Source organism: Zootoca vivipara, chromosome 5 (genome assembly GCF_963506605.1).
Source record: "Zootoca vivipara chromosome 5, rZooViv1.1, whole genome shotgun sequence".
NCBI classification, from domain to species: Eukaryota; Metazoa; Chordata; class Lepidosauria; order Squamata; family Lacertidae; genus Zootoca; species Zootoca vivipara.
Window position 1 is genome coordinate 63,426,656 of NC_083280.1, and position 16,929 is coordinate 63,443,584.

At 41.2% G+C, this 16,929-nt stretch overlaps 1 protein-coding gene across 1 annotated transcript in view; it reads left to right on the forward strand.

The window, feature by feature from the left end:
* Nucleotides 1–2,110: 2,110 nt before the first annotated feature.
* BTAF1 (B-TFIID TATA-box binding protein associated factor 1) overlaps nt 2,111–16,929 on the forward strand; it is a 39,634-nt gene continuing 24,815 nt past the window's right edge. The window contains exons 1-7 of the mRNA XM_035137440.2: nt 2,111–2,435; nt 11,256–11,379; nt 12,861–12,975; nt 13,290–13,436; nt 14,908–15,071; nt 15,487–15,623; nt 16,785–16,896. Of these exons, the coding sequence (XP_034993331.1) occupies nt 2,422–2,435; nt 11,256–11,379; nt 12,861–12,975; nt 13,290–13,436; nt 14,908–15,071; nt 15,487–15,623; nt 16,785–16,896 (813 nt within the window). The 5' untranslated portion in view covers nt 2,111–2,421. The remainder of the gene's footprint in view (nt 2,436–11,255; nt 11,380–12,860; nt 12,976–13,289; nt 13,437–14,907; nt 15,072–15,486; nt 15,624–16,784; nt 16,897–16,929) is intronic.

Sequence of the window (16,929 nt, forward strand, 5' to 3'; positions counted from 1 at the left end):
TTTTCCCTTATGCTGAATAGGCTTCCTCGCGAGAAAAGGGAAAACTTGGCAGCTATGCCTTTACCTGGCTCTAAAATACTAAATATCTGTTGCATTCTTTCTCAAACCAGTTTCACACTGATTGGAGTGCTTAAGCTCTTCCTAATTAATCTCTAGCCAAGGTGTGAACACCTTTGCATAGGGTAAAGATGGTGCAGACGCAAACAGAAATTAATTTGACACTAATGAAGCCATGCTGATATGAATAGCTGGGGGGGGGGAGCTGTAAAATGCACCAGAAAAAAAAAATTCACTGTGTTTTGAGGTGGTATTGCGAACATACGCCAAGTTATTGAAGTGGCAGGAAGAGTGCAGCTTTGTTAGCAGTTACCTACTGCAGAGTCTCCTTGTGATGACAGCCTATATTTCTTGCATTTTTAGATCTAAAATATGTTCAATAGTACTTCCCCCCCATATATATATGTTAAAATTTGGATATATATATTTCCAAATTTTTAACATTAATATATCAACTTAAAACACATTTTAACTTTTAGCTCTGCCAAGCTCTCCGCTTCCCTCCATCCATCTTCTGGTTTTCTAAGACATACGGTATCTTAATTCCACACAATTATATCATCACAATTCTACATTTTTCTAAATTATTCAGATTTTTAAAATACAAGTAGAAAATTTCTTCTTATAAACAATGCAAGTTTTATCTCAATCCTGCTAGTGTTTTTAAATGTGTACACTGATTTTCTATATATGGAATAAATTTACTCCAGTCTGTCTGGAACACTTGCTCACTCTGATTCTTCCGCATAGTCCATCATCTTTGTCTGCCAATCCTGTATCGTCGATATTTCTTGTTGTTTCCATTTTTGGGCAAGTAAAGTTCTTGCTACTGTGGTTGCGTACATAAATACAGTAATTTCTGATCTGATCTGGATATTTCAGCCCCTACCATTCACAACAGGAAGGCTTCGGGTTTCTTAGGGAAAGTATATTTTAGCATTTTCTTTAACTCATTATATATATTCTCCCAAAATGTTTTAACCTTAGCATATCACAAGTCCACTACATATGATAAAAATCTCCTTTTCTCATTACATTTCCAACATTTCCTATTTTTCATTCTGTACATCTTAGCTAATTTAGCTGTAGTTAAGTACCATATGTACATCAGTTTCATTATATTTTCTTTCAAGACCGTACACGCAGTGAAATTAAGTCAATTTGAATATTATGCCCAATATCTTTTGCCCATTTTATCATCATCATCATCATCATCATCATCAAATGTGCTCAACTTTCATGGACAGTGTAGTGTATAAGTCTGAATTGTTTCGTTACGGTCTACTTTTTCCTTCTGAAACTGACCTAAAACTGAACTCATTAGCATTACATTCTATCAGCAAGGGGCACAGTAGCCAATTCCTTCACCATAAATAGTGCAAGCAAATGTAGAACTGCCATAGTAGTAGTGCAATCCTAACCATGTTTATTCAGAAGCCCTAGTGCAGCTCATTCCTAGGAAAGTGGGGTTAAAAGCACCACAGGCTACTCAGTTCCCCTCTGTAACTGAAGTGTAAGCTAGAAATGCCACAGTCCTATGGGCATTTTCTGGGGGGAAACATACAGTAGTAACATAAGAAGAGATTGCTGGATCAGTCCAATGGCTCATCTAGTCCAGCAACCTGTTCTCACAGTGGCCAACCAAATGCCTGCGGGAAACCTGCAAGCAAGAACAGGGGACAACAGACCTATTTCTTCAGGAACTTACATATTCACCGCTTTATTTTCCAAGTTAAGTTTATTTTCGAAGAAATTGGGAGAGTGGGGGGGGGAGGATATATTATTTCCCTTTATTCCGCGGGGGGGGAAACTGCTAAAACTACCGCCTCTTCCTTTCACTACCACCCCCATCCAGGTGGCCGAATGGTACTGCCCCTTAAGCATGGCCGCCGCCACCACCGCCGCCGCCTCCTCCTCCTCAGCGGGCTCCGCGAACTCCATGGTAGGCTTCTCTCCAGCCCCTGCTTGTCCCCTCCCCCGCGCTTCTCTTCAGAGGGCGCTTCCCATTGGCTGCGGTCTGGCGTCCATGCCAATCAGGAAGCGGCTTCCATGGAGGAAGGGAATAAATACAAGATGGCTGCTCATATAAAACCAGGCGTCGGGCTTCTCCCTGGTGATGGGAGAATAGAGGCTTTAATCCGCGCGGGTGGAGTTTCTGGTCGCTACTGCTCGTACAGGCGCCCGAAGGGAGGAGGGGGGCTCGAGCCGCCGCGGGCCGAAGCCTCGCCTAGTCGCCATCCCGCCCTCGGGCCGCGCCGCGCTTCCCGGAGGCCCAAGCCGGGGCCCTGTCCCCGCTCCTTCCTGCCAGCAGCTCGGTGGCTCCCTGCCTGCTCAGCCGGGCCTTAGCTCCGTCTCTCGTTCGCCATGGCCGTCTCCAGGTCGGTGTGAGGTGGTGGGGGAGGCGTGGGGTGAGGGGGCAGGCGGTGTCCTAAGAGGGTTTTCGGCTCGTTCTTCGTTCAATTGCTCTTTCCTCGGCTTGGTATAGTAGCCCGGGATATCGGCATGCGCCTGCCTTTCTTACTCCGGAGAGACGCCTCGTGGGGAGGTGGCTGCTCATGGAGTCGTGGTAGGCAGGCATACCCCCCCTATTATTATTTATTGAATTTATATGCTGCCCTATACCCGGGATTCTAGAAGCTTTGTGGAGTCTAGAAGCAAGGATGAGTGCAGGCGAAAGGATCTTGCCCCCCCCCACTAAAGTTAGGGACTCCCAAGCTTTAAGGGGGTCGGTGGGTGGTAGGTGTCAAACTTTATTTCAACACAACTTTAAGTGATTTTGAATAAAGAAGGGCCGTGGAGAAATCTGATGAGACACACACACAAAATTATGGTTTCTGGCTACACGAAAGTGAATGAGAAGTCATCAAGGCTGTTAGGGTTTCCCTGTCTGAATGTGTGTTCCTGTCTATGCATGATGTGTGTGCACGGAGGCCTCCACTGTATATGGAGAAGCTGTGCATCATGCCCTTTCCAGTGTTTGAGCATCCTGGTGCATGAGGTCCCCACATAGTAACGATGCTTTCACTGCAGTCCTAAAACAAATTTAGGAATCTAGAAGGCTGAAGCTGTTAACTTGTGGCTCATTGTGTTCATTTGGTCAGTGTTTTATTTATCATGCGTTTTCCTTCTGGTTATTCTTTCTGTTAAGCAGCAGTGCTGTTACCTTTATTCATAAAAAGCCTGATTTGAAAAACTTCTAGGAAGTTGTCATGTCCATCTAGTTGAGTATTGCCTATACCAGATCTGCAGAATATGTGGACTTTCAGCTGTCACTGTACTATATAGTTCCTGTTATCCCTGACTCTTGGCCATGCTGTATGGGAATGATGGTGATGAACTATGACCAACACTGGGGGCAGGCACAAATTCTGTGCAGACTAATGACCGGTAGAAGCCCTCCAGGGTTTCAGACAGCCCTATTTGGAAATGGGTATCCTAGGGATTGAACCTGGGAACTGCATGTAAACCATGTGCTCTGCCTCTGTTATAGCCCCCACCATTTTTCTGATCATGTAAATTAAAACCTAGCTGCCTTGTGCTACACTGGCTTGGCAGTAACTAGTGAGCTTCTGCCAGCAGTTCTTTACATAATTGTCTTGCTGTAGCTTGTGACGATACTGCAGTGTTATAATTTGAGCTTTATAGAATCATATAACTGGAGAGTTGGAAGGGACCACAAGAGTAACCTAGTCCAATCCCCTGCAATGTAGCAATTGCAACTAAAGAATCGCCAAGAGATGGCTAATCAACCTCTGTTTAAAAACTTCAAAGGAAGTCCGAGGAAGTCCATTCCACTGTTGAACAGCTTGTACAGTCAGAAAGTTCTTCCTAGGTGGAATTTCCATTCTTGTAAATTGAATCATTGGTTTAAGTCCTAGCTTCTGGAGCATCAAAAAACAAGCTTGTTCCATCTTGCATGTGGCAGCCGTTCAGATCTTTGAAGATGGCTATCGTATCTCCTCTGTCTTTTCTCCAAGCTCAACATACCCAACTCCCTCAACTGTTCCTCTTAAAGCTTGGCTTGCAGAACCTTGATCCTATTAGTCACCCTCTTCTGCAAGCATCCCAGCTTGTCAATATCCTTCTTAAATTGTGGTGCCTGGAACTGGACATAGCACTCTAGGGTCTGACCAAAGCAGAATAGAATGGTACTGTTCCTTCCCTTGATCTGGACACACTACTTCTGTTGATGCAGCCTAGAATAGCATTAGCTTTTTTTGCTGCTTCATCACACTGTTGTTGACTCATGTTAAGCTTGTGTTCTGCTAGACCCCTAGATCCTTTTCACATAGCTCTCTAGTAGAGCGTATGTTTTGCACAGACAAGCAGCTTCATTTCAACCTTAGGTCCCCAGATACTATGTTATTAAGTTGTGGTTTAGTTATATACCACTTTTTGGCACAAGGGCCACCTCAAGCTGTGAGTAGCATATTAATACCAAAGGGTACAGTAAAAATACAAAAATAAATAAATAAATCACCAAATGTCCACCAATCACCTTGAGCTCATTGTTTTATCACAGAGCAGCTCCCCAGCATTCTAGTTCTGCTGTTGGACTACAGTCCTCATCATCCCAGCCAACTTAGCCAGTGATAAGCGGGGGGGATGATTGAAAGCATCTTTAGTAGCAAGTTGACAAAAGTCACTGGATATTTCAAATGTCTACTGCTAATTTATATTTGATTTTATCCTGTAAACCACCCTGAGATACTGTGATGAAGAGCGGTATATAAATCTAATAAATAATAAAATATTAGTTAAACTTATATCTTGCCCTTCCCCCCCCCAAAGGGTCCCCAGGGTAATACCGTGGTACCTCAGTTTACAAACTTAATCCATTCTGGAAGTCCGTTCTTAAACTGAGGCGCATTTTCCCTAATGAGGCCTCCTGCCGTCGGTGCCCTTCCACCGTTTGGCTTCCGTTCGTAGACCGAGGTAAAGTTTGTATACCGAATAGTTCATAAACAGGGCTGTTCTTAAACCGAGGTACCACTGTATCAGCATAAACAAAACAATATGCAGTAATTGTGTCATGAAATTCCAATGTCTGGCCATCTACATTCCCTTCCAAGGGCCTGCACAAACATAAACTTCTTCAAATTCCACCTGGAATTTGCAAATGAAGGTCTACCAGATGTGTCCCAGGAAAGAGTTCTAGAAGCAGGGTGCCACCACAGGGAAAGCCCTCTCGTGCATTCCCATCCTCCTTGCCATCCATGGTGGTTTCACTATGAAAAGGGTCTCACCCCCTGGTTATATACATTGTGACTCGGGGCATATAGAGAAAAGTACTTTTTCAGGTACTTGTGTCCCAAGTCATAAAGGGCTTTGTACACTAGTACCAGCATCCTGAATTAGGCCTGGTACTGTACTTCCACTGGCATTCAGTACAGTGTTTTCAAAATTGGAGTGATGTGCAATACTCTAGCAGCTTAGCAGCTGAACTCCCACATTCTGCACCAGCTGCACCTTCCAGATTGTTTTAAAGAGCAGCCCAACATAGAGCACATTGCAGTAATCTGTATGGGAGGTTATTGGAACATGGATCACTGAGGTCTAATTAAATTGTTCTAAGAAAGGCCATAGGGACTCAGGTGGCACTGTGGGTTAAACCACAGAGTCTAGGGCTTGCTGATCAGAAGGTCGGCAGTTCGAATCCCTGCAACGGGGTGAGCTCCCGTTGCTCGGTCCCAGCTCCTGTCCACCTAGCAGTTCGAAAGCACATCAAAGTGCAAGTAGATAAATAGGGACCGCTCCAGCGGGAAGGTAAACGGCGTTTCCGTGCGCTGCTCTGATTCGCCAGAAGCAGCTTTGTCATGCCGGCCACATGACCCGGATGCTGTCTGCGGACAAACGCCGGCTCCCTTGGCCTATAGAGCGAGACGAGTGCCGCAACCCCAGAGTCAGACACGACTGGACCTGATGGTCAGGGGCCCCTTTACCTTTAAGAAAGGCCATAGCTTGGCCAAGACACAATTGAAGTAGGAAATAGTGGGCCCAAATGGTCATTTCAGTTCAAGGCAGTTTGTTTGTTTTTCCTACTTTCTGTAACCAGCCAGTAAAGGTCATTTGCAAATTAGAAGATGATAGGTCTGAGTTAATCATGATATTGTTCTTAACATTTTAAAGCAGGCATGGGGAGCCTTTGGGCCTCCAGATATTGCTGAACTGCAACTCCCATCGTCCCTGACAATTGGCCATACTGGCTTGGTCTGATGGGAGTTGTAATCCAACGACATTAGGAAGTCCATGGATTCCCAGTTTTAAAGCCATGATTTCCTGAAATGGTTGTACATGTTTCATACAAACATTAATGCTCACTAGCAGCTAAAGAAAAATAGTCCCTTCTCAATTGAAAGGTTGAATTGATTGTTCTACATCTTTTGCCCTAAGGTTTATAAGACATAAACCACTATCTTGTGCTGTTAGATAATGAATGAGACAAAAAAATGAAGCTCTATAAGATTTCTATTTGCTTAGCTATGAAGCACCTACAATTTTTTATACAACAATAGGTCTGGGAAAGCAGTGTAGGAGTTTGAGCAATTAAACATCCAAAGAAGGCAGGAAACCATGAAGTAGGGAACCTTGTGGTCAAAGTGATACAAAAATAGAAACTGATGAATAAAATTGATGTCTTTGCCAAACAAAAATATATAGCAGTTGTCTATGGACCTTGTTGACGGATTTTCCATCTCTCATTCTGTTAGTAATTACAGGCATAAAAGAGTTTCCCCCTGTCTAAATGATGGCTCATATGTACCTCATACTGTACAGTACATGAAGATGCTATTTTTTAAACAGCTGCAGTTGTAGCATGAAGTCACAAAGTAGCCACTTCTTGATACAAATTATTAAACTCATCTCTGCAAGTGTTGCACAAAGCACACATTTTACATATTATGCAGAGAGAAACATAGGTTTGCCAGCACAGAAACTACTGCCAACAGCAGTTGCTGAGTAGCCAAACATGGTGCCCCAATAACAGCAGCATTCTTGGGTATAATGAGACCCCCTTCGACAATTATCATTGTAGCTTGAAATTGAACCATTGGATTTATTTATAGTAATTACATCCCCATGTAAGGCCAATTAAAGCCAATCTGACACCTGGCAAAAAATTCCAAATGGTGAGCCTCTGTGTGGCTTGTACCTAAAGGTAAAGGGACCCCTGACCATTAGGTCCAGTCGTGACCGACTCTGGGGTTGCGCGCTCATCTCGCATTATTGGCTGAGGGAGCCGGCGTATAGCTTCCAGGTCATGTGGCCAGCATGACAAAGCCGCTTCTGGCAAACCAGAGCAGCACATGGAAACGCCGTTTACCTTCCCGCTGTAGCGGTTCCTATTTATCTACTTGCATTTTGACGTGCTTTCGAACTGCTAGGTTGGCAGGAGCTGGGACCAAGCAACGGGAGCTCACCCCGTCACAGGGATTCGAACCGCCGACCTTCTGATCAGCAAGCCCTAGGCTCAGTGGTTTAACCACAGCGCCACCTGGGTCCCTGGTTCTTAAAACGACAGGTTCACACTGTCACTTGGTCTAATGAAAATATTCAGAGACTTCGTTGGGAGTTTTTTTTAAAGGTCTTCTCTTACTTTTGTTAGGCTTTTAGATGGAGGACACAGTGTTACTGTAAAAGGAAATACTAAGACTTTAAAATGGAGCAAAAATGCAAGAGACAACTAAAATGTAAAATGTTCAGCAAGAAATATTAGTTCTTATATGTGTGTTAAATAGTTTTATTTTACTTTTTGTGGTATAGGTGGGTTTTTGTTCTAGTCTATCCTATACATAGTATACTATACATAGTAACAGTATTTCACTAGAATTTTGCTTAACTTTATTACAGTGTTTAATTTTCCAAATTAATAGATTATCTGGATCTCATGGTAAAAGTATTTAAAATGGTTTCACTATTGACATATTCATTCTGTGCCACTAGGAGCCATGTTGAGGGGGCCAAGGGTCAAAAGTACGTTAATTATGAATAGCAATGTGTTCTTGAACTCTGCTTCAAGTAGGACTTGGTATTGCGGGAGCCCAAATCCACTGATTTGTATCTATTCTTCCCATGTCTGGAACAAAGAGCATTGTCTTGGTTCTTGCTTCCCATTCTGTGTCCTGCTTCCTCTTGCTTAAGGACACCCTGAAACTGACTATGCCCATTTGCCTTGTGTGTGAAGTGATAGTGGATGGGAGTGGAAGGCAGGATATGGGAGCAGGAGGTAGGATAGATAGTTATCAAGTGTGATGGAATTGGTATTACAGTAATGGAAGAGCCTGAGTGCCCTCCCCCATGTGTCTCTACTCAGTCTTCTGGGAAGATCCTGCAATTTCATTGATTTATCACACATAGAGATGTAAAAATTTCTATAATTTAAGCCATACGGAAAAACATTTTCCCAAGTTTTTTCTCTGAGATAACCAATTTTTGGGAAATTGAAATATAAGCAGTATAATTTTAACAATATAAAATCAGGAAGAACTGGTTAAGTAACAGACGAGTAGCAATAAATGGGACAGTCTTTCTCCAGTGGAGGGGTGTATGTGGAGTTTTCCAAGGATTGGTATTGGGACCTGTGCTTATTGATTTCTTCATAAATGAGGTGAGCAGTGAGGCAGCAAAGTTTGCTGGCTGATGATACTTAATAGTTTAGGGTGGTTAAAACAAAAAGGGATTACATGTTGAAGCAGAAAAAACATTATTTTCACATATACACTCAAAAGGTCTGAACGGGCAGTGACTGACCAGGAATGAGATCTTGGGATCATAATGTATAGCTTGATGAATGCCTTGACCCAGTGTGTAGCAGCTGTGAAAAAGGCACATTCCATGTTGGGGACTATTAAGAAAGGAACTGAAAATAAAATACAATCATGCCGTTATACAACTGTATGGTGGAACCAATTTGGAAATACTATGTACAGTTCTGGTCATTTCATCTCAACAATGATATTGTGGAGTTGGGAAAGTTTCAGAAAAGGGCAACAAAATTATCAAGGGGGTAAAAGAGAGTCCCTCTTGTGGGCTTCCCATAGGCATCTGGTTGGCTAGATTAGTCCTACACATGTTTACTCAGAATACCCACTATGTTTAGCAGCACTTCATTCCACTAAAAGGAGGATTGCAGCCTCAAAACTACAGCACATTACATTACAGTCCTGTGCATGTCTATTCAGAAGTAATTAGTATTGAATTCAGTGGGGATTATATTCCCAGACACTTCTCAATAGACATGCATAGGATTGTACTGTTTGGTAGCAGTGTGACAAGCATTTGAGGAATAGATGAAAAGATCACCCACAAGGGAGGGGGCAACTCAAAAAGACATCAGATGCAGGGCACTTGTTTCTGGTATCTCAAAACTAGTTCATAATGCACCTGAAGGAGACAACAATTCATAATAAAGCAAAGGCCTTGTGTGATCTTCTCATGAAGGTGGCAACACTTTCTAGTTGCAGAAATACAGGTTGATTTGTGTCTACAGTATGGATAGGAGTTCTCAATATCTATTCCTGTAATTGTTGCACAGTGAGGATCCTATACATGGCAGAATGTTTCTTCTGAGATGGGCCTACATGGATCCTGAGATAATTGTTGGAGGCCCTCATTTGAGTATCCCCCGCCAGCAGAAACTTGGAGAGTAGCAGCAAGGAAGAGGCTTTTCTGTGGTTTCCCTCCCTTTTGTGGAAAGCTTTCCCCAGTGAGACTCGCCTTATGTTAATATTTTTGGCAAAGACTTTCCTTTTCTCTTAGGCATTTGATTGTTGATGTCTTTGTCACTGTTGGCGTTTCAGCTAGCTAAAGTCTTAGTAATTGTGATTGTATACAAAGTTTCTTTCTGTTGGCTTGATAATTAAGTCTACGATTATTTTTAGCCCTTGTATTTTTAAATGGTAAGGTCCTATGACATTTTTTGTAGTAGGCATCTAACAAATGAAATAATGTGGGGTGGGATAGAAAATATGGTGCAATACTGTAATGCTTTTAGTTTTACCCTTGCAGGCCAGGGTGACTTGAAACATTATATTCTATAAAGAGTCAAAGGTGAGAGTTTGTCTTACAAGATCATCATCAAAGAAAGAAGCCCCAAGCTGGTTGGATCATATGTGTACAGTTGCTTAACAGCATGCTTATAGGATTTATCCATTTTTGAGAGTCCTATACTGTACTGTACAAACAACTGCACTCTTCTTAAAGAGGCATGCTAGAAAATTAAACTAGAAAATGACAGTCATCAAAAATACTTACTTGGATTCCTTATCTCTGTACTGAAGTAAGCCCACAATTTATGTTTATGTGGAGTTTACGTTCTGGGCATTGTGCCTCAAACCAAAATTGTGTATAGTCAAAACACATTTGGTAGAATGGTGGGAGGGATTGCAAAGGTCTTTTTTCAAAGACACTTCCTACCCCACACTTTAAAAAAGTTGCCTAGCATGTAATACTGAACACACACAAGTTTAATGTGCATATGTTGCAGGCTGTACTTAGTTATAAGTATTTTAAGTTAAGTAGTCCATCATTGAGCAAAGCTCTGCTCAAGCAGCCATATAGCATAAGTGTTATGCTAAAAATGACTGTAAAGTAAGTTTCCTACATGGTAAAAAAATAAAATGAGAATCAGCTTACAAATAGAGGCAGAGAGAAGATGCAACAAACCTGGTAACGACAACGTGCTCTACAAAGTAGTATACTGGGTAGGCAAATTGTGAAGTTCTTTGTACAGTATTTCAGTTCACACAGTCAAGGATAATGAGCAAAAATTTTCAGAGACAGCATACCTTGTTTGATGTCAATCTGATGTTAAAGATCTGGATGGCTATATGGTTATATTTCACTGTGACAGAAATGTGACTGTCCAAATTGTTAGTCTAGTCCAGGGGTAGTCAACCTACCACCCACTAGTGGGTGTTTCAGGATTCCAGGTGGGCGGTAGGGGGTTCTATGGCACATGTTACTGCAGCACTGGTGGGCGGTAAGGAAATTTTACTATCAAGAATAATGCATTTGTGGGCGGTATGTATAAAAAGGTTGACTACCCCAGTCATGGTATTTAAACTCCTTTTTTAATACAGTCAATGCAATGCACTGTAATTAGCTATCTAGTCGTGTGATCTTTAGAACATAGGTTGCCTCAAAATTCGCAGATACATCTTTTAAATATTTTATTTTCATTTTGTCATCCATACTAGGCTTGATCGTCTCTTTATCTTACTGGACACTGGCACAACACCAGTAACAAGGAAAGCAGCTGCACAACAACTTGGGGAGGTTGTGAAACTTCATCCACATGAACTACATAATCTCTTAGCTAAAGTAAGCATTTTGTTGAATGTTTGATAATGTTGGTGCCAGGATTAGGCAGTGCGGGGGGGGGGCACCACCCTGGACTTGGTAACCCCCTCAGCTGCTGTGTACCAGGATGAGGGGGCAGAAGTTGCTCAGGTTCACCTCTGGGACTGCTGGATTGATTCTGCCAATACACCAACACCTTCCTGACCTTGGTGCCACCCTGCACTCTCCCATACGACATCAGTGCTGGAAAGCCTGTTCTGCAGTAGCACCCCTCTCCAATAGCCTCTTATGGTTGGAGGTATTCCTTGTCATCAAAATGAGCCAAATGTGAATTTCTGTAACCTTAAATACCTGGTGATTGTGGAAGGCCTTAAGTTAGAATCAGTTGAATAATACCAAAATACATTGAATGGTGCACTTTGTTAATTTATTTAATAGAACACTTTAGATAGCATATAAGTCTGTGTTAGAATTCTGTATTTACAGGGTAATCCTGTATATGTCTGGTGTGAATAAAGTCTTAGTAATGTAGCTTATTCCCAAGTGGGTGTGGGTGTGTATGATTGCGGCTTTAATTGGTAAAGTCTCTCTGCATAGGGGCTGTTCATTATGATACTAGTCATAAAACACTTTATTAGGGAATATCATTACTGAAAATCCACAGAATTTACTGTCGTAATATTTTGTGGAATACAATAATTGATTTCCTCCATGGCATTATTATAAAAATGACAGAAGTAAGTTGGACATATTTGTAGACTTGTTGTAAATGGGCTCTGTGCCACCTCTGTGCCACCCTTGCTTCTGACCTGTGATAGGTTAAGGAAGTGACTTAACATTGTCAGTTTCTGATAATCACAAGTGGCTAGAGTGCTGTTGCACTCTGTTCCTGCTTTTGGACTTGGAGGGGTCTAGTTGGCCAAGTACCAACAGGATACTAGACTAAATGGGCCACTGGCTGATCCAGCAGATTCTTATGTTCTCAATGAATATCCTCTGTAGAAACAGATGGAGATGAGAGCTGAGATGCAGAGAGCCTCATGCTGTTGAGCTATTTTTGAGTAAAAATAGCTCTTAAATCCTTAAATTTGTTAATCTAGTGTTCTGTGTAAGTAACAACTATGAATTTCTGAAAGAAAAGAGGTATTACATCGAAGTGTCCACATTTTTTCAAAAAGCTAGTTGAACCAGACCATTGCTTAACATGTATATATCAAAAAGTGTGTGTGTGTGTGTGTGTGTGTGTGTAGGCATTTATAAACTACTAATATTTTTTTTAAAAAAAATCAAGTGGTATATACCAGGCGTAAACTTGATAGTCTATTGGGATGTAAAGATAAAGGTGGTCTGCGTTTATCACCTCCTATTTCAATGACTAGCTTTTAATCAATCATACTTTATAAGCTCTTGTGTGTTATGCAGAATATTGGATGGCTGCTGAATTTAATTACATCTGTTTGGAAATAAAGAGGATAACGAATGCAATTTTGAACTTCTTAAAGGTATTGATACACTTAAGGAGTACGAACTGGGATACCCGCATTGCAGCTGGACAAGCTGTGGAAGCAATAGTGAAAAATGTAACAGAATGGAACCCAACTCCACGACCAAAGCAAGGTGATTCCAAGAGAACTACAATTATTACTGTGAAGTACATTTTTGTTAAACTATGTGTGCAGCCATCTTTCTCAACCTGCTTTGCAACATTGTATATTTCGTTATTAACAACAACAAAAAGGCCATAATGAACACAATTTCCCCCTCTCTACTATGAAGTACATTATGTGGCTGTTATCTATTCTTTCACTTTGCTTAGACATGTGTAAAACTTCAACCCATTAGTGAAATGACATTGATTGGCAGTTGTATATTTTTGAACCAGTTACTTCAGCACTAATCTCATTCTAAGTTTTTTGTTAACCTTTACCTAGAACATGGCTGCGAAAGTCCAGTGGAAGAATCCTCTGCCTCTGATCGGTTGCGTTTTGACCGATTTGATATCTGCCGACTTCTAAAGCATGGTGCTTCTCTTCTTGGGTCTGCTGGTGCAGAATTCGAGGTTCAAGATGACACATCTGGTACTTGCTCCTTTAATACATTAACTGTGCCACATACTTCAGCTACATTGTTTTCATTGTGTCACCTTTCGTTATCTCAAATAATTAAAAATATTTTATAGTCTCTGCATTTTTGTGATTAAATATTTCTACTCATGTTTTACAACTGATATATCAGATCTATGAAATAAATTAGAATATGTTTATTTAACTACATTAGATACAATGGTGCAGTTCAGATGTAATGCTAAACCAAAGCATGTCTTAGCATGAACAAGCAAACAGATGGAGAAAAGATCACACCCACTGTGTTCCTCTTGTACCTGCTGCTGCCATGGTATTACCGGTAGAGGGTAAACAATGGTTTGGCTTTGCACTACAACCAAACCTGAGCTCATGACAAACCATGAAGGTAAAGGGACCCCTGACCGTTAGGTCCAGTCGTGACCGACTCTGGGGTTGCAGTGTTCATCTCACATTATTGGCCGAGGGAGCCAGCGTACAGCTTCCAGGTCATGTGGCCAACATGACAAAGCCGCTTCTGGCGAACCAAAGCAGCACACGGAAATGCCATTTACCTTCCCGCTGTAGCGGTTCCTATTTATCTACTTGCACTTTGACGTGCTTTCGAACTGCTAGGTTGGCAGGAGCTGGGACCGAGCAACAGGAGCTTACCTCGTCGCGGGGATTCGAACTGCCGATCTTCTGATTGGCAAGCCCTAGGCTCTGTGGTTTAACCCACAGCGCCACCCGCGTCCCGGATGACAAACCATAAGCCTGGGTTAATTCATATAATATTAAGCCAAGCCATGGGTAGCCCACCTGCAGCAGGACTAATGGAGGAGAGCAGCGATAACAATCTTCACTCTGGGAACCCACACATTTGCATTGGCTTAGTGTTAGATGCAAACTGTATCACTCCTTCCACATTTGGTAGCTAAGTCCATGAAAGAATCCTCACTATCATTGTGGGGTGTGGGTAATACCCAACCAAGCCATATTGAGAGTAGGCTAATTGAAGTCAGCAGATCTGAAATGTCTAAAATTGGAGATCTTCCTATATTCTTATGGCTCTTGCACTGATTCTCAGTTTGGTCCCAGAACTATTGCTCATGTGTTTTTAGTTTATAAGCCATACCTATAAAAACAATATGAAGTGTTGAAAATGTCTATATAGCAGCACTTATAAAGAGGCAGAAATTTATCTCTTGCACCATGTAGCAGATGGCAGTAGCAAAAATGAAATATTTTAAATAGCATATTAATATATAAAAGTGCAATTTTTTTGTCTAAACCAAACTCTCTATACTAGTCAAGATGACATTATATACTTCAGACACAAAGTGTGGCAGTGAAGAGTATATATTGAAAGAAGCGGAGAAATAGGAGTTATTCTTCAGTTAAATGTTCTGCTTCTAGATTTAAAATGTGCTTAGAGCTTTCATGTTGGTAAAGGATAAATATGGGATTAAATACTCTTTTACTTTTTAAGGTGAAGTTGATCCCAAAGAGAGAATAGCACGACAGAGGAAGCTGCTTCAGAAGAAGCTTGGCCTTGATATGGGGGCTGCCATTGGAATGAACACAGAAGACCTGTTCAATGATGAGGATTTGGACTACACTCCTACTTCATCATTTTTTGTTCACAAACAACCTGTAGGTAAAATTTCAGACTGTTTGACTCATATAACGTAAAGAATTAAGTTTCAAATACTATGCTTGTCATAATTTCAACTTTAGGAAAATATATCACACAGTAATTTATTGTAACATACTGTAAAAATCATTGATGGAGGATGATATTGAAAGTTTTAGGTGAGGGGGGAGGTCTGTCCTCCTTTAAATTTCAGTCAGAAGCTACTTTACTTACCCAAAGTGATCCTGAATTTCCAGTTGTTACCACTTCAGCCATACTTGCCCCATGTTGCACTCCTCAAAGAATCCCTTGCTGGGGTACAAGAGGCTACATAAAGGAGGCAACGGCATGAAAAACATTTTGTGTGAGTGGAACTCAAATCATGTTTATCTGGATCTAAGCCAGAGTAGCCAATGAACCTTTGTATCTTTCCAGACTCTTCAAGCTGCTGAGTTGATTGATTCAGAATTTCGAGCTGGTATGAGTAGCAGGCAGAAAAACAAGGCTAAAAGAATGGCCAAGTTGTTTGCAAAGCAGAAGTCAAGAGATGCAGTAGAAACCAATGAGAAGAGGTACTGTATCAATTTTAAGTTACTTACCATTATAATAAAATATTTTAAAACAGCCTTCTTCAACCCTGATGCCTTCCAGATGTTTTGGACTAGAGTTCCTATAAGCCCCAGTCAGAAAGATCAATTTTCATGGATAATGGAAGTTGTAGTCCAAAACAATCAAGAGGGCACCAAGCTTGGAAGGCTGATTTACAAAAGTACATCAATATAGACCAGGCATAGGCAACCTTGGCTCTCCAGATGTTTTGGAATTGCAACTCCCATGATCCCTGACCACTGGCCCTGTTAGCTAGGGATCATGGGAGATGTAGTTCCAAAACGTCTGGAGAGCCAAGGTCGCCTATGCCTGATATAGACATACTAAAACACAAACCCTCTATTTCTCAATTTCTCAATGCCATTGATTATGAGACCAAAACAGCACTTTCTGTGTGTACGAGGAAGGTATCTACAAGCTTGAGGAAACCCCAATGTTTGCGCAAGTACAAAAACCCTAAAACAGCCCTAAGATACCGGTAGAACATTCTTAATAGCCACAGAATGCTGATATGACAGGCGGAGGAATGGAGTATCCTGGGAAAGTTGCCTAGCTGAAATCCTGAAAGAGTACTCTACAGTACAACAAGTTGTCTTGTTAGTTCCTTTTCAGTACTCCCAGTACCATTTGTATATCTTGAACCTTGTCATTCCATTCCATTGCAAGATTGGTTGGTTAGATAGATATAGATAAGACTGTTTTCCATCTTACTTACATTAATTGTGCATGTCCTACATTCTTTACATTAAAGAGGATGTATCTCTTTGTTTCTGTCTATGATTTATAGCTATCCTAGCAGCTGCCTACAAGTTAATAATGCCATTTTTATTTCATGTAGCAAAATAATACCAAGGAATCTAGTGATAAATCGAAGCCAACCTTTTTTCTTATATTTTCAAATATAATACTGTAAGTTTCTGATTTGGAAGCATTCCCATTCAATATGATATTTGCACCTGCATGCCCAAATTTTCCAAGAGTTGTTCTGTGAGGAGTCTTAGACACTTTGATTTAAAATTGTCAATCTTTAGATGCTAATAGTGAGTACAATAACGTATGTGACAAGTACCAGTAACTATTCTGTCAAGCAGTTGGACACTTAAACATTTTATTGTTCTTTCTAGCAATGATAGCACTGATGGTGAGCCTGATGAAAAGAGAAGAAAAATTGCAAATGTTATCATCAGTCAACCTGCAACTGACTCCAAACTTTTGGTAGAGAATATGCCAGAAGAGGTAGAGTATACCCTCATAAAAATTTGAATTGAC